Consider the following 26,374-nt stretch of genomic DNA (forward strand, 5'->3'; position numbering starts at 1 on the left):
CTTCCATCTCCCCCTTGCCTGGGACACTAGTGTGACGTGTGACCCATCTGCCATTGGCTTCAGTGTGCTGTTCCCGCGTTGTTTATTCAGAGACGTCATCGCACACACGGCCGGCTCGGGTGAGAACCCCCACAGCGAGCCTGTGTTAGATTCGTGGGAAGACAGTGACGGTCTCCGAGGGCGGTTTGCCTCAGACAAAAGAACCCTCTTCCCAGTGGGGACATGTGGCGGCTCTGGGTCCCTGGGGTGCCGCACGGAGGTCCCGCTACACCGCCCACTTTGCTTCCGGAAAACACCCCCGAGCCCCAGGTCCCCGACCCTGCCCTCTGCGCCCCTCCCTTCAGCCCGTGTGGTTTGGACGGTGCTCCTCCCGTGACTCCTCCCCTGCGCTCCCTGAGCCGCGTTCCCTGCCCACGGGGTCCCGGAGTCGCAGCTGCCCACGCCCAGGCGCCCCCGTGCCTCCCTGGCGGCCTGCAGACAGTCCACACCACCTCGGAGAGGCCCCCAGAAGAAACGGTGAGGGCAGCGAGTGCTGGCGAGAAGCCACAGCAGCGGAGCCCTCTGGGGGCCGGTGCCGCTGGGAACACTCAGCCCTGCAAACACAGTGGACGGTGGGACCCGACACGGCCCCCCCGGACCTTCATCCAGGAAGACGACGAGCTACGTGATCAGGCACAAAAGCCCGTCTGCGAACACGGACAGCAGCTCTATCCGCAACAGCTCTGAGGCAGAGGGTCCCAGATGTCCTTCCAGAGGCACGCGGTCACGTTAACGTGCGTCCCCGGCACAGGACCGCGCTGCCCCCACAAGAATGGCGCTGAGTAGAAAGCCCGTCTCCATTTACATCCAATCCTCAAAACGACAGTTTGGCTGCAGAGCCGGCCGGCGGTTGGGGCTCGGGTGCCCGAGGGCGGGGGAGAAGCAGCGCGGTGCCCATGGAGCTGGTGGCACCGGTCCGCATGGTGACAGCAGCGCTGGTCACGCCCACAGGGCGGAGAGAGGACAGCGGGCTCTGTGCACGTGCCGCCCCAGGCTCGGCGTGCTGGCTCTGGCCGAGGGTCAGCCGGGTCCGGGAGATCGTCCGTCGGGGCACCAGGACCAGCCCCCGGAGCCACAGCCTTTTAACAGCTGTGTTCTCTGTCACGCTGAGCGTCGAGGCCACAGTGGGCCAAGGATGCCACGTCCTGTCCCGGACCCTGGGCATGTGGCCTTGCCTGGCACCAGGGACTCACAGCTGGCATTTCTCCAGGAGGGCCAGAGTCGGGGGCACGCAGGCTGAGGCAGAGGCTGGCATCACAGCAGCCTGGAGGGCGCGGCACGGAAGGCCCTTCCCGGGAGCAGGGACCAGCAGGGCTCGGATCGCACGGGCCCGTCTCTCGGACCCCATTTCTCTCTTGTGCTGCCTTCACGGACAGCCTCCACGAAGACGCCGCCTTGCGCTGTGTTCGTGTTGGCCGTGGCCTAACGGGCTGACACCTGTCGGGAGTTGATGCGTATTTGCCTGGGAGGTAAGGGGGAGGGCACCCGGTGGGGGAGGGCGCCTGGCCAGCATGCCCCCCAGAAGCCCCCCCCCCCCCCGCCCCCTGCAAGCCCCTCCCCGCACTGCCACCCAGAGCCGGCTCCCCTGCCGGGGCGGCCTGCCCACGCCAGCCCCCCAGGCCCTCGGCCCCGTGGCAGCCCACGAGCGTGCGGACCACCTTGCTGCCTGCTGGGGAACCACGGACTGACCCTCCCCCCTCCCCCCCAGGGCTCAGGTCAGGCCAGCAGGGCTGGCGCTTACAGAACGGCGTTTTCCTCCCTTTGCTCAGACCACCCTCGTCACTTTCTGGAATCCCTCGTAGACCGGGGACAGACGGCCTATGGACAGACACCCTGCAGCTCCTCCCCCAGCTCCCTGCACACGTTGTCAGCCGTCCCCTGACGTCAGCCTCTCTCGCACGTGCCGCGCCCCCCGTGCACGGGCTGGGGGGCCCTGCAACTCATGCACCGAACGGACAGCACGGCGGCATTCTGGGCTCCTGGCACAGACGCCACTCTGTTTAGAAACCTGGAGGGGGGAGCCGTGACGCCCACAGGCTGCCTCCCAGAAGGCCCCGCACGAGACCGTCGTACTTTATCTTAAGCCAACAGCACAACTTTCTCCTTGGAACACTGTTCATGTTTACGGCGCAGTGACTTAAGACCACCCACTTCTCAAGACAGGTTAACCACACACGTACGGCCAGGGGGAGTGTCCTGGAGAGGAGTGATTTCCATTCAAGCCGGGGGGCGTTTCCTCACCGTCAACACGGCATTGATCACACCGGTAGTTTTCTGCCTCGCTTTCTCCCAGCCTCCTTTTTCCTTCTTAAATATGTTTTCTGAAGTCTCTCCAGATGAACCAGAGTAACTTCGTTTTTGGAAAAGAACAAATTTCCCCCAGCAGTGCCAACCCTCCAGTGGCCGGAATGAGCGGTTCTCAAACAACCTTGGAGATTCCAGTGCTCCCTCCGCAGAATTCTAGAACAGCAGCACGTAATCCGAGTATTCCGCAGAAGGGCAGACTGCCCAGCGAGCCCAGTGACTATGCAAACCCTCTGCCCCCTCGGGGCCCAGAGGCGAGGCCTGTATAAACGCTACAGCCAGGAATAAAAGCAATTTCCCAACTCGGCTTCTTACATTATTAAAGGGTAACATGTGTTTGGCCATCCAGTGTTCGCCAAGCTCGGGCACGTCGTCCCCGTCAGCCTCCTGAGACCCAGAGGTTTGTCTGCTTCTTAGGAGTCAAACTTGGACACGCGGTGGCACCTGGGTTCAGGTGAAATCTCATCTGGGGGGCTCCTCCGACGTGCCTTGTTCGAGTGTCATGACCAGCATTGTCAAAACTGGCCCCCTGGTCTGGGTGGGGGGCGGTCAGTGTTGTGGGGAGTTTCTAGCCGGGCCGCACGGGGGGCTTCTGGCTCTTCCAGGGGCGCTGCAGGCTGCAGGCAGGTCCGTGACCTGCCGGCGGACGCTCTGGGTCTGAAAGGAGCCTGCAGATGATGCCGCGGGGGTCGTGGGCCTCCGATCTCTCCCCTTCCTGTCTGGACACGGTTTAGGAGGGAATTGATTTAGGTTTTTTGTTTACGGTGGGGCAACAGAAGCCTAAGAACCTGAAAAAGAGAGCCCACAGCCCAGGTCAGGAGGAGGCCGTGCCAGCAGCTAAGTGCTGCCGCCACCAGCTCACTGCCCACCGCCCTCAGTTACCCCCCAGGCCCACGTGGACCAGCGCTGACGACCTTGGTCCTTGCGCATCTTCGCACATTTGCAACCCTGCTCCTTCCACCCCACTCCCACCCCCGGCTGGAGCCCCAGCTCAGCGCCTGGGCCACGGCCTACTTGACAGTGACAAACCACAGGCCCCTCTCAGGAGGCGCTGAGCGCGCACCAGGTGCCCCACGTTAGGGCTCCCCCCGGGGTACTCCCCAGGTGACCCCCCTGACTCCATCGCTGCCCACTGTGCGACCCTCGCTGGGACCGCAGCGTCCTGGAAGGGCTCGTGGTCCCTGCGCGGGGAGGCTGCGGTCAAGGGACGCAGGGGGCTCGCCACACCTTGGTGCGAACACCCCGAAAGGCGCCTCCCCGGCCAGGCCCCGCCCCTTCCTCCGCGAAGCCCCGCCTCTTCGCACCGACACCCTCACCCCCCCCTCCGGGCCCGCCCCTTCCTCCCGCGGACCCCGCCCCTCCCCGACCATGCCGCGCGCGCCCAGGTGCAGAGCGGTGCGCGCCCTGCTGCGTGGCCGCTACCGCGAGGTGCTGCCCTTGGCTACCTTCATGCGGCGCCTGGGGCCGCAAGGCCGGCGGCTCGTGCGGCGCGGGGACCCGGCGGCCTTCCGCGCGCTGGTGGCCCAGTGCCTGGTGTGCGTGCCCTGGGACGCGCGGCCGGCCCCCGTCGGCCCGTCCTTCCGCCAGGTGGGCTGCCCTGGGGACCCCGCTCGGGCCTGCCGGGGTGGGAGAGGGAGGGCTGCGCGCTGAGGCCCCGGGGCGCCTCCGTCCCCAGCACCTCAGGCCCCCTCCACCCCGCAGGTGTCCTGCCTCAAGGAGCTGGTGGCCAGGGTGGTGCAGAGGCTCTGCGAACGCGGCGCCAGGAACGTGCTGGCGTTCGGCTTCGCCCTGCTGGACGGGGCCCGCGGTGGGCCGCCAGTGGCCTTCACGACCAGCGTGCGCAGCTACCTGCCCAACACGGTAACCGAGACCCTGCGCGGCAGCGGCGCCTGGGGGCTGCTGCTGCGCCGTGTGGGCGACGATGTGCTCGCCCACCTGCTGACGCGCTGCGCGCTCTACCTTCTGGTGGCCCCGAGTTGCGCCTATCAGGTGTGCGGGCCGCCGCTCTACGACCTCTGTGCACCTGCCGCCACCCGGCCCCTCGCCACCTCCGGCCACCGGCCTGGGACCCGGATGGACCTCAGACCCACGCGCCAGGCCCGAAACGCGGGCGCGAGGCGGCGTCGGGGCGGCGGCGGGAGCAGCCCGCCTCTAGCCAAGAGGCCCAGGCACGACGTGACCCCAGAGCCCGAGCGGGGGCCAGACAGGCCGCCTTCCCGGGCCCCCCCGGGCAGGGCCCACGGGCTGAGTGGCGGCGAACCTGGCGCAGTGACATCTGCCAGGGCCGCCGCGGAGGCCAACTCCGGGGAGGGAGGGCCCCCTGGGACTCGGCTCACCTCCGCAGGCGCGCGGCTGTCTCGGCCCCAGGGCGTGCCCCTATCACACCTATCACACCCTGAGACCAAGCACTTCCTCTACTGCCCGGGAGGCAAGGAGCGGCTGCGCCCCTCCTTCCTGCTCAGTGCCCTGCAGCCTAGCCTGACAGGGGCCCGGACACTCCTGGAGGCCATCTTTCTGGGCTCTAAGTCTCCGCGGCCAGGGGCTGCCCGCAGGCCTCGCCGCCTGCCCGCTCGCTACTGGCGGATGCGGCCCCTGTTCCGAGAGCTGCTTGCCAACCACGCCCGGTGCCCCTACGACGCGCTCCTCAGGGCGCACTGCCCGCTTCGGGCCCCGGCCCCTGCGGAGGCGTCTAGCCACGGGGTGGGCGGGGGGGGCGGGCGGCTGCGCCCTGGGGCGGCCCCCGGGAGCCCCCGGAGGCCTGCTCCAGCTTCTCCGGCAGCACAGCAGCCCCTGGCAGGTGTACGCTTTCCTGCGGGCCTGCCTGCGCAGGCTCGTGCCCGCTGGACTCTGGGGCTCCGGGCACAACCGGCGCCGCTTCTTGAGGAACGTGAAGAAGTTCGTCTCCCTGGGGAAGCACGCCAAGCTCTCGCTGCAGGAGCTGACCTGGAAGATGCGGGTGCAGGACTGTGCCTGGCTGCGCGGGAGCCCAGGTGAGGAGCCCGGGCGAGCGGGTGCCTGCTGGACCCCTCCCGGCCTTCCCGCCCAGGGGATTCCTGCCTGAGGTGGGCGGTCCACCTGACTCCACCTCGGACCCCCTCCCGGCCTGTTTGCATGCACCTTCGAGGTTCTGACGGATTCGGGCAGGCCCTGGGTGCCGGGGACAGGCAGCGATCAGACGTGACACACACACGGGCAGGGCTATGGCAACAGACGGAAGTGTCCAGAAGCTCTCACGAGCGTACCTGCACGTTGTTCGTCGTCCTTTTTGACTTCAAGGTTTAGCACCTTGAAACGGTGCCGCACGGATAGGAGTGGCCGCTGGGACGAGAGTCCGCTCCTCTGGGGGCGGGAGATGAGGCTCCAGGGTTTCCACACGCATCCGCTCAGCCAGCATGCGGGTCCGAACGCCCCGGCAGGGCTGGCAGAGGAGGATGGGGCCCCGGCCCCATCTTTTGGAACAAGGGGGTCCCCGGGGAGCAGCGGGGTGCTCTCCTGCCTCAGGGAAGTGGGCTGCCTGCGGGGCCTTGACTCTGAAGCTGGGCCCGCGGCCTCCCTCCCGCTTTCGTTGTCTGGGCTTGATGTTGAGTTTTCTCCGGTCCAGCCACCATCCAGCCCCCCTGCCGGCCAGCACCCTCCTGCTCGGCACACCGGTGCCGGGAGTGCCAGGGACCGGCCAGGACAGACCGGGTGTCTGCCACTTGGCCTCCCCCGAGCTCCCAGACGTCTAGATCGAAGAAGACCGCGGAGGTTGGCAGCTGGGCTGTATGTCGCAGGCTCCGGTGGTGGGGAGGGCTGGCATCTCCAAAGACCTCCCTTCCAGTGGCCTCTGCGGGGGGCAGTTCCCTGGAGGCTCTGGGGCCAGCTGATGGCAGGCAGCCAGGGCGACCTTCTGATAAGTTGGGTTTGTAAGTTGTTTTTTTTAAACTGTGGGAGAACAACACACAGCAGCGGCCTGTTCTCCCAAGACGTAACTGCACAGGAGACACTGCCGAGCGTAAGCGTGCTGTCACACGGCAGACCTCTAGAACGTTCTCGCCTGACGTGCTGATGTATCCATAACCAGCGGCTCCCTGCCCCGTGCCACGTGGATGGGCCTCGAAGGGTCCGGCACCCTCGGACAAGCCTCCACAGGGCTTGCGCTCTCGGGCCGTGGCTCACTTTGTGGAAAGGGTTGAGTTCTGTGGCTCTGCCCCAGCTTCACACGAGGTCTGCCGTGCCTCTGTGCACCGCACACGGAAGGGGGCTGGTGCTCCCCTGGGGAGGGGGGGCCGAGCCCCTGCACCTCCCCGTGTCCCTGCACACTTGAGCTGTGGCTCTGGCCATCTGCTCCTTCCCAAGGCCGTGGTCGCACCAGTTGCCCGCCGGGCCGGATAAACGATGCAGGGACAGCCTTGGTCTCTAAGCTCTGCTCTGGCGGTCGTGTCTTCTCACCCCCTGCACCCCCCTCCCCACTGCTGGAGCACCCCTTCCTCTGTGCAGGTGCTCACTTCGCAGCCCCCGGGCTCCCTTGCCTCTGTCAAGCCAGCCCTGACCATTGTCCTGCCTATTGACTCCCGTCAGAAACCTGGTCCCCGTCCCTGGTGGCCAGACGGCCGGGCTGTCCACGTCTGCCTCCGGGTGTTGCTAGACGTCACATGGTGGATTCCTGGTGGAAACTCTGGAGGTGCCTCAGCACCTCCCGCTCACTGCCTGTTCCCCGGAACCTACCATGGGCTGGCGGCTGCCCTTGTCTCCTTACCCTGGGCTCACGTGGCTCTTGTAGGCTGTGCTTTGCTCCCGTCATCCCGTCCCGTTGACTTCTCTGTGACCACGCGGTGGCTTTTCCTAACTGTGGGTGGGAGTGTGCCCCCCACCCCCCGCCGGGGCCCCTTTGACCCTTGGAGTAGAAAATGCTGTCTCAGGGCCTCACCGGCTCAGCTGGGTCTCTGGGGGCCGCATCCCACCTTCCCCCAGGGCCACCCGGACTCCCTTCCTAACTTCTCAGGGGTGAGCGGCTGTGATTCCCTCCTGGCTGTGCCTTAGCTGTGCCCCAGGTTTCCACGTGACGCATCGTGTTCCCATTTCAGTCTCCATCAGCCAGTTATTCAGCTGCTTGTTACTGGTTTTATTTTTTATTTTTTTAATTTTTTTTTCAACTTTTATTTATTTTCGGGACAGAGAGAGACAGAGCATGAACGGGGGAGGGGCAGAGAGAGAGGGAGACACAGAATCGGAAGCAGGCTCCAGGCTCTGAGCCATCAGCCCAGAGCCCGACGCGGGGCTCGAACTCACGGACCGCGAGATCGTGACCTGGCTGAAGTCGGGCGCTTAACCGACTGCGCCACCCAGGCGCCCCTTGTTACTGGTTTTATCGACAACAGGCGCTGTGCAGCAGTGTGTGTGTTAGACCCACTTCTCTGAAGCTGTGCAGACACGTGTTCCGTGTGCAGACGTGTGTTCCGTGGGCAGCTGGTCGCCCGCGGCAGGTTGTGGTGCTTGTGCCCCAGGCGTCTCCCTCCCCGAGGGGAGGCGCTGACGGGGGTGTGGGCGTCCTCGGGGGTGGGCTCGTAGGTTTTATCAGGTGGGAGCACATTTCAGAATCCTGATGTCCCTGACGATCGCCTCCGAGTGCCTGTTCCCTTGAAGTGTGTGTTCGTGCCTGCAGGGCGCCCGCTGGCTCTCTCTGGGAGGGTGCTTGCCTCGGGCACACTTCTGATCCGTTGCGGCTCGTGCCTGGCCCTCCCACGGCCTCGTGGTTTGGCTCAGACCAGCAGCACGAGCTGGAGTGTTCATCCTCCCTGCCGTCCAGCCTGGTGATCTCTGCCACTGGCCTGCAGGCTCTCGTGTCTTTCCCGTGACCACAGTTGAGCCTGGACGCCCCCCCTTTCTTCCCGATCCGGCCGCCTTTCCCACGCAGGTCCTCCTTCCCGGTCTGCCCCCGTGCTCTGCGTCTTCTCGGTGTCCCTCCCCCTGAGCAGCACAAGGGCCTAACCCCCACCTCGGTTTCCCCACTGCCTTAGTTCTGTCCCAAGCCGGGGGTCGTCGTGTGCTCTGTGGTCAGTGTGGGCGAGCTTTGTCCCCTGCCCTGCCCTCTTTCACCGTTGTGTCCTCTGTCCCGGACCAGCTTCTGGACCCCCTTTCTTCTCCTTTACGGTTTCTTCTGTGTCAGTTATTGGTGGTGAAGCCCCCAGCCGTATACATGCCACCGCCTCTCACACTGTGAGACCTACTCGTGACGTTTCTGGGTGCACGTCCCCTGCTGTGCGTCCCACAGGGTGGGGGGCCCTGGTTCATGTCCCTGGGCCCCTGGCGTGCGTCCCGAGGAGGCGAGGGGGCCCCGGTGTGCGTCCCTAGCCCCGTGTGAGTGTTCGCGGCCCCACGGCGTCTGCCCGCCCTTAGCTCCTGTGTGGCCACCTCTGCTTGTCTGAACCTTCGCAGGTTCGGCCTGGGAAACCGCAGGCGTTTCTGGGTCCTGCTGCGGCTGGTGATGCCGCTTAGTGTCCGTGCGTCACCGTGTGGAGAGCACGTCTCTGCTTCTCCGTCACCCTGCTTGTAAGCCGGGACTGATGATGGAGCCTCGTCATCTCTGGCCGGTAGAAACGTTAACGGGGGCACGGGTAACTTCGGCTTTCTGGTGGCCACGTTACAAAGTAAACAAGGAGAGGTGGAGCTAACCTACTGACGTCTTTTCTTAAAGCCCAGCGTGCCCAGAACCTTCTCCCCTCGGCACGCGATCGCGAGGAGCATCATTGCTGACGCGCGCCCCTCCTCTGGCTGCGTCCCAGGCCCCCCGCCCCCTTCCAAGCAGCCAGTGGTGGCCGCCATGGGCAGTGCCAGCGAGGGGAGCTCACCGGGCGCGAGGCCGAGGCCGGGTTCTGTGCCTTTTCCCGTTTCAGGGGCCCGCTGTGTCCCAGCCGCCGAACACCGCCGCAGAGAGGAGGTCCTGGCCAAGCTCCTGTGCTGGTTGATGGGCACGTACGTGGTTGAGCTGCTCAAGTCCTTTTTTTACGTCACGGAAACCACATTTCAGAAGAACCGGCTCTTCTTCTACCGGAAGAGGATCTGGAGCCAGCTGCAGAGCATAGGAATCAGGTGTCTTAGTCAGCGTCGCTCGGTCGTGTCTTGTCCGCTCCGTGCAGACGAGAGCCCCGAGTCCTGCCCACCCAGCGGGCTCTGGGCTCCCTGCGGGCCCCTTGCTGGGGGAGCCACGCTGGGCACAGACTCCTGGCACCGGCCCCCTCCCGCCGCCGCTTACCCGTGGAGTCAGAGTTTGGGCCAGCTGGGCTCTAGGGCCTCAAAAGCACAAGTTTGTGCCGAGTGGAAACAACCGTACAGACAGGTTGTTGGCTCACCCCTGGCCTACGGCTCAGATTCTGTTTTCGTTCACACAGAATAAATGGGACTGTGTCACAAGTTGGTAAAACCCGGCCTATTTGACAACGTACCTGGGGGAAGTGTCTGGGGACAGAGGCATCTTCGTGAAACTGCCCCGACGCAGTGAGCTCCCGCTTGAGTGGCCTCCAAGTGGCTGCGACGTCTGTCTCCGTCGCCCAGAGGCTGTTTTACGTAAAGGACTGAAGGATTGTGGTGAACGTAGGCTGGACGGGGTCCGGTCAGGGGATGGCGTGACTGTTGGAAACCCGAGCCCTGCGTCTCTGCAGCCCGGCCGACGTGCCCAGCGTCCTCTCGGGCCTTGGCAAGGACCCTAATGGCGGGACCAGGGGTGCTGAGCCGTGTCTGGCCTGTGGGTCAAGCCCACGACCTGAGTCGAGCTGTCTTCTGCGGAGGAGGCTGGGCCGGAGTCCCCTGAGCCGTGTGGCGCTGGGGCCCGTGTCCTCCTGCATCTGGAAGAGGGTCTGGAGGCCTTTATCGTAGGTTTGAGTTAGCAGACAGCACGGCCTATTTAATAACTTAAATACTTCCTGGTGCCAGACCCAAAGCAGCCATTGAGGCTTCTTGAGGGGACTGTGGAAACCATCCCCCTGCCCCGGGGGGCATGTGACTACCACAGTGGGCTGGGCGGGCCACCAGCCCAGGGAGCACCTGCCCCCGCCTGTGGGTGGTTTTGGGGGGAAGGGTGAAGGCCACAGGTGACGAGCCGACAGGTCCGCAGAGAGATGATTCTCTTCCCCTGTGGGGGCCACACCAGTCACCGCCTCCCCCTACCCTTGCCCAAAGGTCCCGCCTGGTCCCAGCCTGTGCCACTGGCGGCTCTGTGCTGGAAGGAAGCAGGTGTCCCGGCACCCTCGGCGGGAGGGCGCTCCAGCAGGCGGCCGGCCACGGCCACAGCCACAGCGTCCTGGGTCGCTGGGCGCCTGACTGTGCCAACGTGCGAGCACTGGTGCTCTCTTCCAGGCTTGCCCACCCCGGGCTCTGGCAGGGCCGTTGAGCCGTATCCCACGAGGTTCTCTGTTTCAGACAACACTTCAATAGTGTGCATCTTCGAGAACTGTCAGAAGCAGAGGTCAGGAGACACCAGGAAGCCAGACCCACTCTGCTGACATCCAAACTCCGCTTCCTCCCCAAGCCCAGTGGGCTTCGGCCAATCGTGAACATGGACTACGTTGTGGGAGCCAGAACGTTCCGCAGAGACAAGAAGGTCATCGCTATTGTTTCGTTTCTAAGCAAAGTGCATTTAAACCCCAGCTTGGCTTTGAGGCCGACAGGAGGCCCAGAGAGGGGCCTGTGGCATTGACAGATCCACAGGAGGGCAGAGCACCACGGGTGGGCCATCCATCCAGGTGTGGAGAAGGAGCTCAGTGGCAGGCCTGTCTTAGGAGACGCCCAAGGTGTCCCCCCACCCCCCGTCTGTGGCCGGGGGCTCAGCAGGTGAAGGGTGAGCCCTGTCACCAGCTACAGTTTGTATACGTAGTTTCCAGGATCGTGGGACAGGTCCCAGGGAGGCCCCAGGGGCCGGGGGTGGGGCATGGTGGGATCGGCCATCTGGCCCTTCTGGGCGCTGGGTGGGTGAGGGGACGTGCAGAGGCAGGGAGCCGCCTCCTCTCTGGGGGCCCGGTAGGTGGGGGCGGGGAGGTCCGACCCGGGCCCCCTTTTGCCTGGAGTTCTCTGATGATGCTGCCCGTGTCCCTGGCTGGCCCCACAGGTCCGGCACCTCACCTCGCAAGTGAAGAACCTGTTCAGTGTGCTGAACTACGAGCGGGCCCGGCGGCCCAGCCTCCTAGGGGCCTCTGTGCTGGGCATGGACGACATCCACAGGGTCTGGCGTAGCTTTGTGCTGCGCGTGCGGGCTCAGGACCCAGCGCCCCAGCTGTACTTTGTCAAGGTGGGCACCTGGCTCCGGTCCCACCGCACCAGAGGGAGAGCCAGCCGGGGACACGAGGCCCATGGGAGCGGCCCCCCCACCAGCTGGCCCTGCACCGTGGGCTCTGGCCAGGGGGTGGGAGCGGCTGGCCTTCAGGCCCCTGCGTTCGCCCCAGTGAGGCGCCCCTCGGTGGAGCCACGTCACGTCTCGGGGAACCTGGAAGGACGCAGGCGTCCGCTGGGGTGCCGAGTCTGGGGGCCACGGGACAGGTGTGTGCGGGGGCAATGGGGCTGTCAGTGGGCGTCAGGGTCTCTTACCTGGGTCTGCTGATGGCAGGACCTGGGAACCCCGGGGGCCGGGTGAGCACACGAGCAGCTGTGAACAGACGCCTCCATTCCCACACAGGTGGACGTGACGGGGGCCTACGATGCCCTCCCTCAGGACAAGCTGGTGGAGGTGATCGCCAACGTGATCAGGCCTCAAGAAAACACGTACTGCGTGCGCCAGTATGCAGTGGTCCAGAGAACCGCCCAGGGGCACGTCCGCAAGTCCTTCAAAAGACACGTAAGACCCAGAGGGGCCTGTGTTCCACACCGAGGGTGTCTGTGGTGCGGGTGTTTCTTCCCAGGCCCCTGTGCTCACCGGGGAGCCCCCTCCCCCTGCCCCAGCCCCCTGTGCTCGCCTGGGAGCCCCCTCCCCCTGCCCCCTGTGCTCACCGGGCAGCCCCCTCCTCCCACCACTGCCCCCTGTGCTCACCTGGCTTCCTCCCTCCAGGCCCCAGGTGGCAGCTGCGGGCTGTGGTCATTGCCCCTGTGCAGCCGGAGCAAGCCCCTCGGGCACCTAGCACTGAGGGTTGGTAGGACTCCGGAGGGAATCACGACATTGGCTCATTTCTCTGAAGTCCCTCCTCCCCGGACCTGCCCCCGTCCATCCTGGCTGCTTAGGTGGCCCCGGACCCCAACCGCCATCCGCTCGGGCTCCACCTGCCACGACAGAGGGGTCTCGGGAAGGTGGGCTGCCCCCAAAGACTGGACCCCCAGCGGCTTCCTTCGGCATGGCCTCAGTTGTCAGGGGCTGACCAAGGGGCTGTTCTGCGGTCTGTGGCCGTGACCTGCTCCCGGGGCCGTTCCCAACCTCCACTGTCAGACGGCGCCTGCCTGCCCCTCATTGCGACTAGGTCTCCCGGCCCCGGGGGGTGTGCACCCGTCTCACGCCCCCTCCTCTTTGCCTGCAGGTGTCCACCTTCGTGGACCTCCAGCCTTACATGCGACAGTTCGTGGAGCATCTACAGGAGACAAGCTCCCTGAGGGATGCCGTGGTCATCGAGCAGGTGGGGGTCAGGCACGCAGCTCGCTGCCAGCGTGGGGCGTGGACGTGGCTGAGGCCACCGTCCGGCCGGAGGAGCCCCCAGGGCGGCCTCTTAGTGAACCACACTGCCGGAGGCTTGTAGCTGTCTGTGGCTGCCTGTCTCCCTTTCCCACCTGGCCAGGTTCTCTGCTGCAGTCCAGTTTGCTAGACGTCCTTCCCCTCAGCTTTGACCAAGGCTGAAGGAACAGGTGCCCCCTTCCTTGGGACAAGTCGGACTTGCTCTGTAGCCCCACCTGGGATCGACCACCTAGTGGGAACCCGTTTTTCCTGCGTGTAAGCAGGGCTGTTCCTGAGTGCGGGGCCCTCGGTGACGGACCAGCCCACGCAGCACCATAACTGGTTTGTGCAGAACCAGTTATCGGGGACAAGCTGGCCCCCCCACTGAGGCTCTGACGTCCCGACCCCTTCTCCCCAGCCGGGGCCCCACCGGGTGATGCAGGTCACACCCTGGCGCGTGCCGTCTGGGCCTGCGCGGCTGGAGCCCGGCCGGGGCCACGGGCCACCCGGAGCAGCGTCCGGCACGGCGCACCTGCCTGTGTGCGTCACGCGCCCTCGCCCGCCCGTGTCTCCCTTTGTTCCCCCAGAGCTCCTCTCTGAACGAGACTGGCCACAGCCTTTTCCACCTCTTCCTGCGCCTGGTGCACAACCACGTCATCAGGATCGGGGGCAAGTAAGTCGGGTCCTTGGCACCTTCCCGTCCTGTGAAACCCTCTGTGCTGGGTGGGGTCACGGTCCGGACGGGCGCTGTGGCCACTCGGCCGGCATAGCAGAAGCGAGGCTCCCGGGGTTCCAGAAGCCCTTTGGCGTTTAAATGCTGGTAGATAATTTTTCTGTCTGTGCAAACAAGACTTAGCTTCCCTGGGTAAGCAATTGTACGAGGACCTCAGGGTGCATCTGCTGAGAGCAGGTCCTGGGGGTTCAGGCTCACAGCCAAGGTTGTTGGAGGTCGGCCTGGAGGGTGGGCACCTTCCGTGGGACCACGCCCTGTGCACTAAGGGTGGGAAGCTTTCTGGGAGGGGCTGTTATGTTATGAATGACCGTAGTTCTTATTAAAACGTAACTACGTGAGGAGGATAAGCCAGCATCTTCCTGAAAAGCACCCTCACAAGTGCACAGCAAGGTGAGCCTTGACGAAGGAAGTGCACCTGCACGTGCATGTGAGTGGCACCGAGGTCAGAAGGGGACTTTCTCCGTGGACGGGGCCACACCCGTGACACCCACTTGCTGTCTGCTCCGATCATTACGAAAAGGGTCGAGCCCCTTGTGGCCATCGCACGTGTGAACAGACCGGTTCACACGCCCCCGGGTCTGCGTGCCTGCGTGTCCGCGGGATGTACAGGAGGCCCGCCGTGGCCTGCTGCCACCCGCCGCTACCCACGTCCCATCCCCCAGGTCCTACGTGCAGTGTCAGGGGATCCCCCAGGGCTCCATCCTGTCCACTCTGCTCTGCAGCCTGTGCTACGGGGACATGGAGAGCAGGCTGTTTTCTGGGATCCAGCAGGACGGGTACGGGTCCCCTTTGTGTGCGTGTGTGTGTGGTCCTGCCTCCAGCCGCCTCGTGTCTCGGGTCCTCTTGACGCGGACGGACCACCCTCTCGTCTTTGTGTCGGGTCACGTGGTGGGCAGCAAGCAGGCGGCTGCGAATGCGGCCAAGGCTCGGGCTCCCGCCGGAGCCGCACCCTGGCCCCAGAGCCCGGCCGCCGCCCGGCCTCCCCCCCGCCCCGCCCCGCCCCGCCTGAGGTGCGAGCCTTGGGTCAGGTTCTCTGGAGAGAGTTACTTCGTTCCCGTCCTGGTGAACCCCGACACGGGGTCCCCCGCTGCAGTGCTGGGCGGTCCTCTCGTAGGGTGCTCCTGCGTCTGGTGGACGACTTCCTGCTGGTCACGCCTCACCTGGCGCAAGCCCAAGCCTTTCTCAGGTAGGGGCGCTGCCCGTGTCCCACGGCTCGGCTGTGGCTCATGAGCCCTCGCCGACTCGACGGGCGGAGCAGTAGTGATTCTCGCCTGGCGGCCGTGCCTCCCAAGTGCCCCGGCCTCGGGCGAACGGCGCACTGTGCGTCCCGGCTGTCCTGAGAGCCAGGCGGCAGCCACGCTCGCTGAGCCTCGAGGGGGCTGGAGCCGCGGGCGTGGCGGCAGGCGTGCGCGCTGCTGTGGGTGGAGGGGAGCGGGCTTGGATGGCTGGGCGGGCGGGGACTGTGTCCCCGGAGGCCCCCTGCAAGTCAGGGTGTGCGCTGTTTGGGCAGACAGCAGAAGGGACAGGGACACCCCCGATGGGGCTGTGCCACACACGGAGGGAACAGAGGTGAGGGCTGCACCTGCCCATACGGCTCCTGGGGCATCTTTCTCTCTGCAGGCCACGTGGGAGGGACAGCGGGTTCAACGGTGCTCCGGGGCCTGGGACCACGTAGGGGGCTGGCTCATGTCTGCAGAGTGAACATGTGGGGGGCCGGCTCCTTTCTCCAGAGTGAAGTCTCAAGTTTGGGGTCCTTGCCTTGGGAAGGGCATCCCCAGCACTGCCCCTCCGGGGCCCCAGGAATCCGGGGCTGATTTTCAAGTGTGCTTTTCCAGAGAAGGAGAAGATCATTAAACCCAGGGGTGTTTGCTCCGGTCACTGTGCTGTCGTTGGACAGAGCCATCTGGGCAGCGTCCCTGCACCCCGAGCCTGCCCGCAGGGGTTCCCGGCAGCCCGGGGCAGGATTCCCACAAACGTGCGCTCCTCAGAGTTCAGCCCAATGACAAACTCGGGATCCTCGGGCACAGCCATGTTCTAAGAGCTCCTTAGCCACACGTGGCCAGTGGCTGCCTGGGGCTTCAGCACGGGGTCCTGCTGCCATCACAGAAAGTTCTAGGGATGACGCTACAGGCAGGTGGCTCAGTGTATGTCGGGGTTCCACCCAGGATGCAGACCACTTGGGGCAGACATCCTGTGTCCAGGGGGAGATTTTTGAGGATTCATTCAGCCCTGGCACCGGCGTGGGTGGGCCTGGAGGCCGGAGGTCCACGGGGCAGGCGCTGGGGCTGTGGTCTCAGGAAGACGCTCCCTCCTTGGTTCACCCATCCTGTGTGTCAGGCCCTTCCTGATGCAGAGCCCGCCCCATGGCAGACAGTCACTTCCTTTAAAACTGGCATATTACAGTTGTGGACCTTGTCGGCCGCCACTGTGACACTGTGACCTGTAGCTGTACATGTGGACGCGGCTGGCTGTCCCCAAGAGGGTTTCAGCCCCTGAGCTCGGCCTGCCCCCCGGGGCCCCGCCTCCCCCATGGTCAGCTGGTCCCGAGCTGACAGCCCACCTGGGACCTGGGGCCTGGGACCTGGGACCAGGGTCGTCTGGTGTCTGCTCGTCCCCCAGGTTTCAGCCTCAGCCCTTCCCCGGCCCAGCCACCCTGCTCTGGGCGCTGGCCTCGCTCACCCAGAAGCCTGTGGGGACGGGCCCCTGGAGTCAGAGCAGGGCCCTGCCTGGCTTCCTCGGGCACCTCGCTGGGGCCTGCAGACCCCCTCCGGGTGGCTGATGCGGCCTCTCTGCCCCAGGACCCTGGTCAGCGGTGTTCCTGAGTATGGCTGCACAGCCAACTTGCAGAAGACGGCAGTGAACTTCCCCGTGGACACCGGCGCCCCGGGCAGTGCGGCCCCCCTCCAGCTGCCCGCCCACTGCCTGTTCCCCTGGTGCGGTTTGCTGCTGGACACGCGGACCCTGGAGGTGTTCTGCGACTACTCCAGGTGCGTGTGACGCCGGTCGGCACTCCCCGTTCCTGCCTCCGCGTGACCCCGAGAGCTCAGGCCAGGGGTGCCCAGCTTCAGAGGGCGCGGTGGGCACTCGCCAGGTGAGCGGTTTCCTGGGCTTGTTCCCGGCAACAGGAATTTGTGCGGCAGACTTGGGGGTCACCAGTGTGTTCTGCGGGGACCTGCTGGGCACAGGTCTCTTTAGGACCGGGGCACACGCCGTAACGGCCACCGTGGCCTCGCTGGGTCGCCTTTACCCCTCGGGAGCGGGGCCGTGGAGCATGGGGGCTGCTCTGGACACAATACCGTGGCGCCTCAGGCTGCCGGGAAAAATACCACGGGCAGGGCCGCTAAACCAGGTGTTCATGCACTCACATCCTGGAGGCCGTGAGCCTGGGATCCAGGTGCGGGTGGGCTGGTTTCTCCTGAGGTCTCTCTCCCTGGTGTGTAGACGGCCGTGGTCCCCCTCGGACCTCCTGCCCCCCGTGTTCAAGGGTCACTAGTGTGTTTTTCTTCCTCTAAGGACATCGGTCCTGTTGGATCTGGGCCTATGGCCCTAGCCTTAATCACTTCTTAAAGACCCTGGGGTCGCGTGGGTCAGGGCTGCCACACATGGATTTTGGGGACACAGTTGAACCCCTAACAGCCAGCTTCCCTGAGCCCGCGAGCTCCCAGGCTGAGCTCAGGCCTGGTGCGGAATGCACGAATCTGCCTTTTTCTGAATAAAAAGTACAGGTTGCAGATTCCAAGGCAGCGGGGGATGGCGGGCCTTCCGCTTTGCTGTGTTGGTGACCAGCTGTCCCGGCTTGAACACCCCCGGTCACACTCGGTCCCGTTGTAGGGGTGCTCTCTGGGGAGAAGCGGGTGCAGACGCTCCCCGCTGCCTCAGCCCTGCTGCCCCCGCCCCTCACTCCGGCCCTCATCCGTGCTCCGTCCGGGGGGGCCCTGGCCTCTCCCCCTCCCCCGGCGCCCCTGTCTTTGGTTGTCCCCGGCTTCCGGCCCTCCCTTGCCGTCTGGGCCCCATCACACTGCCCGGCTCTCTGTGCCCCAACCACACCACTTGGTCGTAAACTGCAGGCCCGTGTCCTGCTCCCCAAGAAGCTGTGGCCATTTTGGGGACAGCATCCCGTCCGGGGACTGTCCCTGGGTAAGGACGATGCCCCAGAGCAGGTGGGTGTCGCCGGGCGTTCTGCCCCCTCGGGCCCCGTCAGCAGGTGCCTGTTCACAAAAGCGGCCCCAAAGGCCCAGCCGCGGAGGCAGAGGCGCCTGGGAACCCGTGGCGGCACTCGAAGCAAGGGCTCGACGGGCCGAGGAGGAGGGTGAGCGCCGTTTCGGGAAGGACAGTGACAATGCAGACCTCCCAGTCTTCCCCGAACCCCACATCAGGCGAGGTGGGGGGGTGGGGGGGGTGCCGGGCAGTCACACCCGGTGACAGGCGAGTTCGCCTTGGTGCGGCGGGTGGAGCCAGGGTGACTTTATGTCTGGGCGAGTCGGCCCCAGCCCTGCCACCTGGCGCCCAGGAGACAAAACAGCAGACCCAGCGCAGCAGGTGGGTGGAGGCCACCCTACCTGGTGCCGGGGGCGGGGGTGGGGCGTGCAGCCTGGGTGGGCCTCAGGCCAGGGGGAGGCGGGGAGCGGCTCTGAGCACCTGTGAGCGGGGAAGGGAAGGCCACCTCGCAGCCACGTGTCCTCGCTGAACCCGATGTCTGGGGCCCACAGCTGCGTCTTGGGCATGTCCTTCGGGGGCGGGTTAGGGACCCGCCCCGGGTCACCCAGCGTCGCAGGGAGCGGGATTCGAACGCGGGCCCGGCTCCAGCACTCTCGCTTCCGTGCACCGAGCTCTGCACGGGTGGACGCGGGGGCTTGTAGCAGACGGCAGCAAGAGACCACGGTAGCCACCCGGCACGGAGCAGAGGGCGGCGGTCCTGAGTGCGGTCGGCCGGGACCAGCCCGTGGAGGCGCTGGCGGAAGGCTCTGCCCACCCACCTAGGGCGCCCAGGCCCCGTCCGTCCCTCGGGCCCCTCGGCAGCGCTGTGGCTAGCCTCGCGGGCACATTCCTGAGGGTGGGGCAAACTGGACCGACTTCTCTGCAAAGCAGTAAACTCACATCATGGTCCTTGAAGCGTTCATACGTTTTCCCAGTAATTGCACATCCAGAAACCCGTCCTCCAGAAAAAAATTCCTGGATGTTATCAGAGATCTCACCTGACCGTTTGGGCCGCGTGACTTAGCACAGCCAACGGCGAAACGACCTAAATCGTGGCCGCGTAGGTGTTGATGCCTCACCAAGAAGAAACCTTATTCTGCCATTAAAACTGCTGTCAAGAGGCGCCCGGTGGCTCAGTCAACTAAGCATCTGGTTCTTGATTTCAACTCAGGTCACGATTCCGGGGTCCTGGGTCCGAGCCCTGAGTCAGGCTCTGCGCTGACGGCACGGAGCCAGCTTGGGGTTCTGTCCCCCTCTCTCTTTCTGAAAATATATAGACGTTTTTAAAAAATTGCTGTCAAATAACATTTAATAAGATGAGAACTCGGACTCGAGATAAGTGTGTCCCAAGCTGGTACAAAGGAACACGTCCCAGGACACGTGTCACGCCGGTCAAGGGCTCATTGTGGGGGCTCAGGTGCAGGGAGGCGGTGTGGCTGGAATGCCCACAGGTGTCACTGCTGCCGAGTGGGTGACTTTCCTCCCACTGCCCGTGTCCTCCGCATTTCCCACCTTGAGACCACATCAGAGGGGTCAGGCTGTCTGTGGGGCGACCTCCTCCTCCGAGAAGCCCTCGGGGCTGTCGGAAGGCACCAGGCTGTGGCCTCAAGGCCCCAGCTGCCCGGCCGAGCCTGACGAGACCCCAGCCAGCCTGGACCCTCTCCCAGGAAGGCGCGTGCTTGTGTGTGGTCAATGCGTTGGTTGAGTCGCACAGATCTTGCTGGTGCTGTGTGCCGTTTGTCAATAACAAACACGTAAATGACCCGCACCGTGACCCAGATGCCTGTGGTGCGTGGGTGCCCCACCCCGTCTGAGTCCTCGTGCCGTCTGCCGCTGCCACTGGCCCTGGCTTCACACGCGGGCGGGGCCGGGTGCGGGCGGGCCGACTGCGCGCCTGGCGTGTGCGGAGGGCTGGAGTCTCGGGGGCCCCCGCTCTCGAGTCTCAGGGGCTCCCCTCTGTGTCGCAGTTACGCCCAGACCTCCATTCGCTCGAGCCTGACCTTCAGCCAGGGCACCAGGCCCGGGAGGAACATGCGTCGCAAGCTGCTTGCGGTCATGCGGCTGAAGTGCTGCGCCGTGTTTCTGGATCTGCAGGTGAGCCCGCGGCCAGGGGGCGCCAGCAGGTGCCCGAGCTCAGCCCGGCCCGCTGAGAGCTACGCGCGTTAAATACATGAGCGTTTGTGTGTGTGCGGGTGTGAACACACGGGTATGAATGCCCTGAGCCCCGCCTGGGCCCCTCGTCCTGGGCACCTGGGTCCCTCCCCACGGAGGGGTGGGGGTCCGAGGCCTTGGGGCTCAGGCTCTAGAGCCACTGGGCGCTCACGTCCTGTCCCTCCCTGACTGTCCTTCCCTCCAGCAGCCCCTGCCACCGTGGCAGGGCGGGGCCGCCCAGGCCACTTCCTTCTGCCTCCATTTGGCCTGTGACAGAAATTGACGTTCCGGAGGCATTTGCAATGTTTTTCTTTCTTTGTGACCCAGGTAAACAGCATCCACACGGTTTATACAAACATTTACAAGATTTTCTTGCTGCAGGCCTACAGGTGGGTTCACCAGCCACACCACCACATGCCACAGGACCCTCTGTGCCCTGGGCCTCCCTCGGCCTGGAGCACGCCCTACCCTCTGGGTCCCAGTATCTGCAGAGTTTTCAGTCGCACACGCTTCGGCTTCGTGCATGTGCACGGGTGCTTCTCAGTGTGGGAAGTGCCTGTGTCACCAGGCAGTGAGGGGTGGCCAGCGTGGCCTGGGGTGTCCCCACTCCTGTGCCCTGACCCAGGACCTCGCAGGGGCCTCGGGTCTCAGAGAGGATCAGGCCAGTACCGGTGAGGGTCCACAGCCCTCTGATGTCCCCCGGAAATGGGTGGTGGGACGTGGCTCCCGAAGAGCCCAGCGGTTATTCTCGCCCCACTGATCATGTGCTTCTGGAACATTCTCCATCCCTGGGAGCTTCCAGGTCGTCCCGCTGAGAACGGGGACGTGGCTGGGCAGTCGTGGATCCCTTCCGTGCCTGTGCTTTTCTGAGTCGTGGGGCGGGGGAGGGGGGACGTTTCCCCCTTCAGGCTGTGCCGATGCCTCAGGTCACATCACCGGCCCTGGCCTCAGGGTCGCAAAGTCGGGCTTTGCTTCAGCTCAGGGGAGCAGGCAGCCTCTACCCACAGTCAGGACAGACAGGTGTGCGCACCACGGGGCCAGACAGGGGCCGAGCATCAGTGTAGAGCCCCCCGGAGTCCGCGTTAGCTGGTTGTGTGTTTGTTGTGGAACGAGGCAACTGTCTCACGGGAACTGGGCGCGGCTGGGTGGCTGGGTTTCCTCCCAGAAACCCCCTCCAGGCCCCAGAGCACCTGTGCCCCTTGCGGCCGTGGGGGCGGAGCCTGCCCGGCGTTCGTCCACCGTCGTGTCCCGGGAGGGCCTCGCTCAGGGCTCCTGTCCTGTGCTCTGTGCTTGTAATGCTGCCTTTCCCTGCGTCTTCCAAACCCCCTGCCGCTGCTCTCGTGGGCGAGCTGCCTGGAGGTCTCTGACAACGTGCTCGCTATAAGCATGAAGGTGCCCCCACCCCCCCGCCCCGCCACACACAGCTAAAGACTGAGGTGGACACACCCTTGCTTTGCAGCCTTCCTGCAAGGGCAGCCCAGTCCCCCGGCCAGCTCCACGCCCCGGTGGCCAGGTCATGTGTACCTCAAGGAGGGGCCCCACTCTCGTGTCCCCACTTGTGGACCTGTTCCTCGTGAGCCCAGGCCCGGGACACCTGCCCACCAGGGAACATATTCAAATCCTGGGTTCAGGCGAGGCACCCTCGGCAGCTCTGTGCTCCTCGTGAGGGCGCATGCGGCCCCCGGACGGCGGGTACCCAGAGCTAATGGCTTCTCTGGCCACATGCAGAAGCATCGGCCGTTTCCAAATACAGAGGCTGTGGCAGGTGGGAGGCCCTAAAAACACCACCCTTTCTGGGGCGGGAGTGTGGAAATGTGAGGCTGGCCGGTGATGAGTGGGCGAGGCCGTGTGTGTCCACGTGGCCCTTGGGGCAGGACCCTCTCGTGCAGTGTCCGATCGGAACCCTCGGGCTCAGCTCCTTCACAGCTGAGGGTGGGCGTCGGGCTGGAGGCGCTGGGAGAGCAGCGTCCACTCAGGAGGGGTTCTCCACCTGCAGAATGTGCTCCCCCCCAGCGCCCTCCCCCAGGGCTCCAGGGACCGCGCTCCCCCCCAGGTCCCTCCCCCAGGGCTCCAGGGAACGTGCTCCCCCCCAGGACTCCAGGGACCGCGCTCCCCCCCAGGTCCCTCCCCCAGGGCTCTAGGGACCGTGCTCCCCTCTAGGGCTCTCCCCCAGGGCTCCAGGGAACGTGCTCCCCCCCAGTGCCCACCCCAGGGCTCCAGAGACTGTGCTCCCCTCTAGGGCTCTCCCCCAGGATTCCAGGGACCGAGCTACCCCCCAGTGCCCTCCCCCCGGGCTCCAGGGACCGTGCTCCCCCCCAGGTCCCTCCCCCAGGGCTCCAGGGACCGTGCTCCCCTCTAGGGCTCTCCCCGAGGATTCCAGGGACCGAGCTACCCCCCAGGTCCCTCCCCCCGGGCTCCAGGGACAGTGCTCCCCTCTAGGGCTCTCCCCCAGGGCTCCAGGGACCGTGCTCCCCCCAGGACCCTCCCCCAGAGCTCCAGGGACCATGCTCCCCTCTAGGGCCCTCCCCCAGGGCTCCAGGGACCGTGCTCCCCCCCAGGTCCCTCCCCCTGGGCTCCAGGGACTGTGCTCCCCCCAGGTCCCTCCCCCAGGGCTCCAGGGACCGTGCTCCCCCCAGGACCCTCCCCCAGAGCTCCAGGGACCATGCTCCCCTCTAAGGCCCTCCCCCAGGGCTCCAGGGACCGTGCTCCCCCCAGGTCCCTCCCCCAGGGCTCCAGGGACCGTGCTCCCCCCAGGTCCCTCCCCCAGGGCTCCAGGGACCATGCTCCCCTCTAGGGCTCTCCCCCAGGGCTCCAGGGACCGCGCTCCCCCCCAGGTCCCTCCCCCAGGGCTCCAGGGACCGTGCTCCCCCCAGCGCCCTCCCCCAGGGCTCCAGGGACCGTGCTCCCCTCCCCTGACCCTGGGGCGTTTGTGCCTTCCAAACCCATTTCCGGTTCCTGCAGGTGGGAAGTATTTCGCACACCAACATGGTTGCCACACCTGTGAAGACCGGTTACTGGTGGGGCGACGCGCACGCAGAAGGGGCCCAGGTGGTCAGTGAGCACCTGGCGAGGCCTTGTCGTGTGGTCGGCCGCGTGCACGTGCGCCCACGCACACACATGCCCGTGCGCGTGCCTGCCGGCCGGGCACGCGTGCACACGCACGTTCCAGCCAGGGGACGCCGCGCTGACCGGTGTCCCTCACTCAGGTTCCACGCGTGCGTGCTCCAGTTTCCGTTCAACCAGCCGGTGAGGAAGAACCCCTCCTTTTTCCTCCGTGTCATCGCGGACACCGCGTCGCGCTGCTACTCCCTCCTGAAAGCCAAGAACACAGGTGTGCGCAGTGAGCCGGCGGCTGGCGGGTTCGGGGGGGTCACTCGGGGTGCCGGCAAAGCCCAGGCTGCTCGCCCGCCTGCTTCCGATCCCGGGTGCTGTGTGTGCTCCAGGAGCCCCCGTGCCGCACCTGCCGCCAGCGGAGTCGTCGGGGGGAGGGGGGGGACTTAGGGAGTCCGGCTCGTGCCGCCTGTAGATGCGGTGGCCCTTGCCGACGGCGCACCGGCCTCTCACCCGCCCTCTGCCCGAGGGCAGCAGTCCTGTGTGCTGGGAGTGTGAGGGTCATTCCTGGCCTCCTCCTGGTGGGCACCTCCGTCAGGCCCGGGCGCGTTCACGCCTCTCCCCGGCCACTTGCGCAAGGGCGGGCCAGGGGTCGGCAGGGGGCCGGCCCCCGCACCGGCTGCCCATCCCAGGGGAACGTGAGGGGCGCCCACGTGGGCCGCTGGCCCGCCTCTGCCTGGGGCTCCCCGTCCGCAGCTCGGCCTTCCTCCGGGCACCCCCAAGGATGGTCTCCGCTCCCCGTGGCCTCTCGCAGAAGGTTCTGGTCCGTCGGCAGCCCAGGCCGAGCCGTGTCCCCAGGGTCCTTGCTGTTTTCCGTTTTGTGCAAGTTTCTTCGGAAAAGTGGAAGGAAGCATTTCAGCCATCAGGGTCCCTGGTGCTTGTGTTGGGGCCGTCCTTGAAACAAAATCACCTGTTTGACCCCTGGCCTCTGCCCCTGCTCCTGGGCTCGGGGTGGGGGGCAGGGACCCCAGCTGGCATCGGGAGCATCAGAGGGGAAGAGGGCGGGCGGGGCCTCAGTGGTCCCTGTGTCTCCCCCCCCCCCCCCCCCAGGGCTGTCCCTAGGGGCCAAGGGCGCCTCCGGCCCGTTTCCTTCCGAGGCCGCCCGGTGGCTCTGCCTGCACGCCTTCCTGCTCAAGCTGGCTCGTCACAGCGGCACCTACAGGTGTCTTCTGGGACCGCTCCGGGCGGGTGAGTGGCACAGCGAGCGCCAGCCCCTGGGGCGCCCCGCTGGGCAGGCACGGGGCCCTGTCCTCCCATGTGCTTGCATGGGCAGCGCGGCCGCTCCACGTCTCACTGGTGGTGGCTGGGTCTGGAGCCCAGGTGATGGGGTTCAGGCGTCCCGGGTTGCAGGCTCTTTCTCACCGCAGGACCTGGACCCCCGCCGGCCACCCCACCTCCCCACACCTGCTGTCCGTGGGGAGAGGCCCCCCTCCCTCCACAAGGGAGTCCCCCAGGCCCCTGCCCCGACACTGGCACAGGGCCCCCAGCAACAAGTCTTTCCCGAACGCCCCTCTTGCCCTCCCCACCTGGTGCCCAGAGCCTGGCCTGTGCACACAGACCGTGCCTGCCTGGCCTTCGGCGGAGTCCCGAGGCCCGGGGTTGGGGAAGGCGTTTCTTCCAGGCCGGTCTGATTTCACTTGTCCCTTGCAGCCAAAGCACAGCTGTGTCGGCAGCTCCCGAGGGTGACCCTGGATGCCCTGGAGGCAGCAGCCTCCCCGGGCCTGCCCGCAGACTTCAGGACCATCTTGGACTGATGGCCCCCGTCCTCCTGGCAGGCCGGGGCGGGCTCCACGTGGCTCCACGTCACGGGTGGGGGGGGCCAGCTGACCACGCACCGCTGGCCAGGCCGGTGCCCGTGTCCTTGTGGAAGAGAGCCCACCCACCACCAGCTAGCGACTGGGGTCCTGTCCCTCAGCTGCTGACCAAAGGAGGGGGCAGGTGGCAGAACCTGGCCGGGGCGTCAGGCCGTCTGAATAGAGCACGTCCCGACCTTTGCCACGCCCCCATCCCACCCCCTGCTGTGGGGCAGCCCCAGTCTGGAGTGCGGGCGCAGAGAGGCATGTGGGGTGCTCGGCGGTGGATGTGGGCTCCTTCCCTGAGCTGCGTCCAGATGCGTGCCCCATCGAGCTTTCTTCCTCAGAAGCCAAGGGCCCAGTCAGCTGTTTGAGACCCATCCCTGCCCCTGCCTGTGACCGTGCCCTGCCCCTCCCACCACGCGCCGGCCTCCTGGAGCCTGAGTGTCTGGCACGCCCTGTCCACGGCCACCCCCACTTCCGGACTCTTCCCTGCTGGCCCTTGCTCAGCACACGGTGGCCCCAGGTTTTCCTGGGGGTGCTCCTCTGCGTGGCCTCCTACCTCTGCACCTGCCACCTCCCCTGTGACTCCTGGGGGCCACGGGAAGAACACTCTGAGCCCTTGTTCTCATAGGCTTAAATGTTCCCACGTTTGCATTAAAGCACACACTGTGTGAGGTATCCATGCCGGTCTCTAATCACAGAGACTTACACTTGTGTCCCTGCATGATGTGCGGGGTCCTTGGCCTGGCAGGGGTCCCAGGGGGCTTCTGGGGCAGGGATGTGGAAGGGGGGAGGGGGAAGGGGCGCCTCCCCGGGGCAGGTGCGGCTGGGTAGGGAAGGCCCCAGCCCAGCACGCACCCCGTCTTCAGCCGGCTCTGGCCGCACGGTGGGCCCTGGAAGGGGGGTGGGCCTGTGCCCAGGACACCGGGACTTCCAAGCACATTTCTCCTCCGGCTGCTAGCTTCAGCGTCCACATGATCGGCGCCTTCCGGAGGGTTCCTCGGAGTGGACAGCGGGGGCATGATACGGGGGCTTGGGGGGTGGGTGGTAGCCCACTGCCCTGCATCCAGCCCTGTGTTCTGGACCTGGGCCAGTGGATGTGCCTGTGTGCCTGCCCTCGTCTGTCCCCTCTGTCACTCTCCCATTTGCACATCCTGACCGCCGTGGGGCTCCTTAGTTCGTGTACGGTCACATCGGTTTAGCCGGACTGTCCGTGCTCGTGTAGAGCAGACCATCGGCCAGCAGCACGGGGGCCTGGGAACAGGTGTCCTGCGTATGGCTTTGCAGGTTGGGCTGCCTGAGCGGGGTCCCCGAGGGTGAGAACTCCATAGGGGATCCTGCTCACACCCCTGCGGGCCTCCCCGGCTGGACAGCAGCAGGGTGCCCCAGACAACCTTTTGGGGGAGGCAGAGCAGTTAGAGGTGACCCGGGGAGGTG

At 65.8% G+C, this 26,374-nt stretch overlaps 1 protein-coding gene across 1 annotated transcript; it reads left to right on the plus strand.

Annotated features, from left to right (window-relative positions):
• Positions 1–3,711: 3,711 nt before the first annotated feature.
• Positions 3,712–24,989, plus strand: TERT (telomerase reverse transcriptase). The gene is given in 17 exon segments (XM_047094314.1): positions 3,712–3,930; positions 4,045–5,049; positions 5,051–5,333; positions 9,219–9,414; positions 10,741–10,921; positions 11,426–11,605; positions 11,990–12,148; positions 12,819–12,914; positions 13,537–13,622; positions 14,345–14,458; positions 14,797–14,868; positions 16,481–16,669; positions 19,847–19,973; positions 20,358–20,419; positions 23,237–23,361; positions 24,192–24,329; positions 24,792–24,989. Coding segments are annotated over 17 exon segments (3,336 nt in total). The 3' UTR covers positions 24,896–24,989.
• Positions 24,990–26,374: the final 1,385 nt, after the last annotated feature.

This window comes from Lynx rufus, unplaced genomic scaffold, assembly GCF_022079265.1.
Source record: "Lynx rufus isolate CCGP_SWC_20201006 ecotype Redwood Valley unplaced genomic scaffold, mLynRuf1.p SCAF_1, whole genome shotgun sequence".
Taxonomy (NCBI): Eukaryota; Metazoa; Chordata; class Mammalia; order Carnivora; family Felidae; genus Lynx; species Lynx rufus.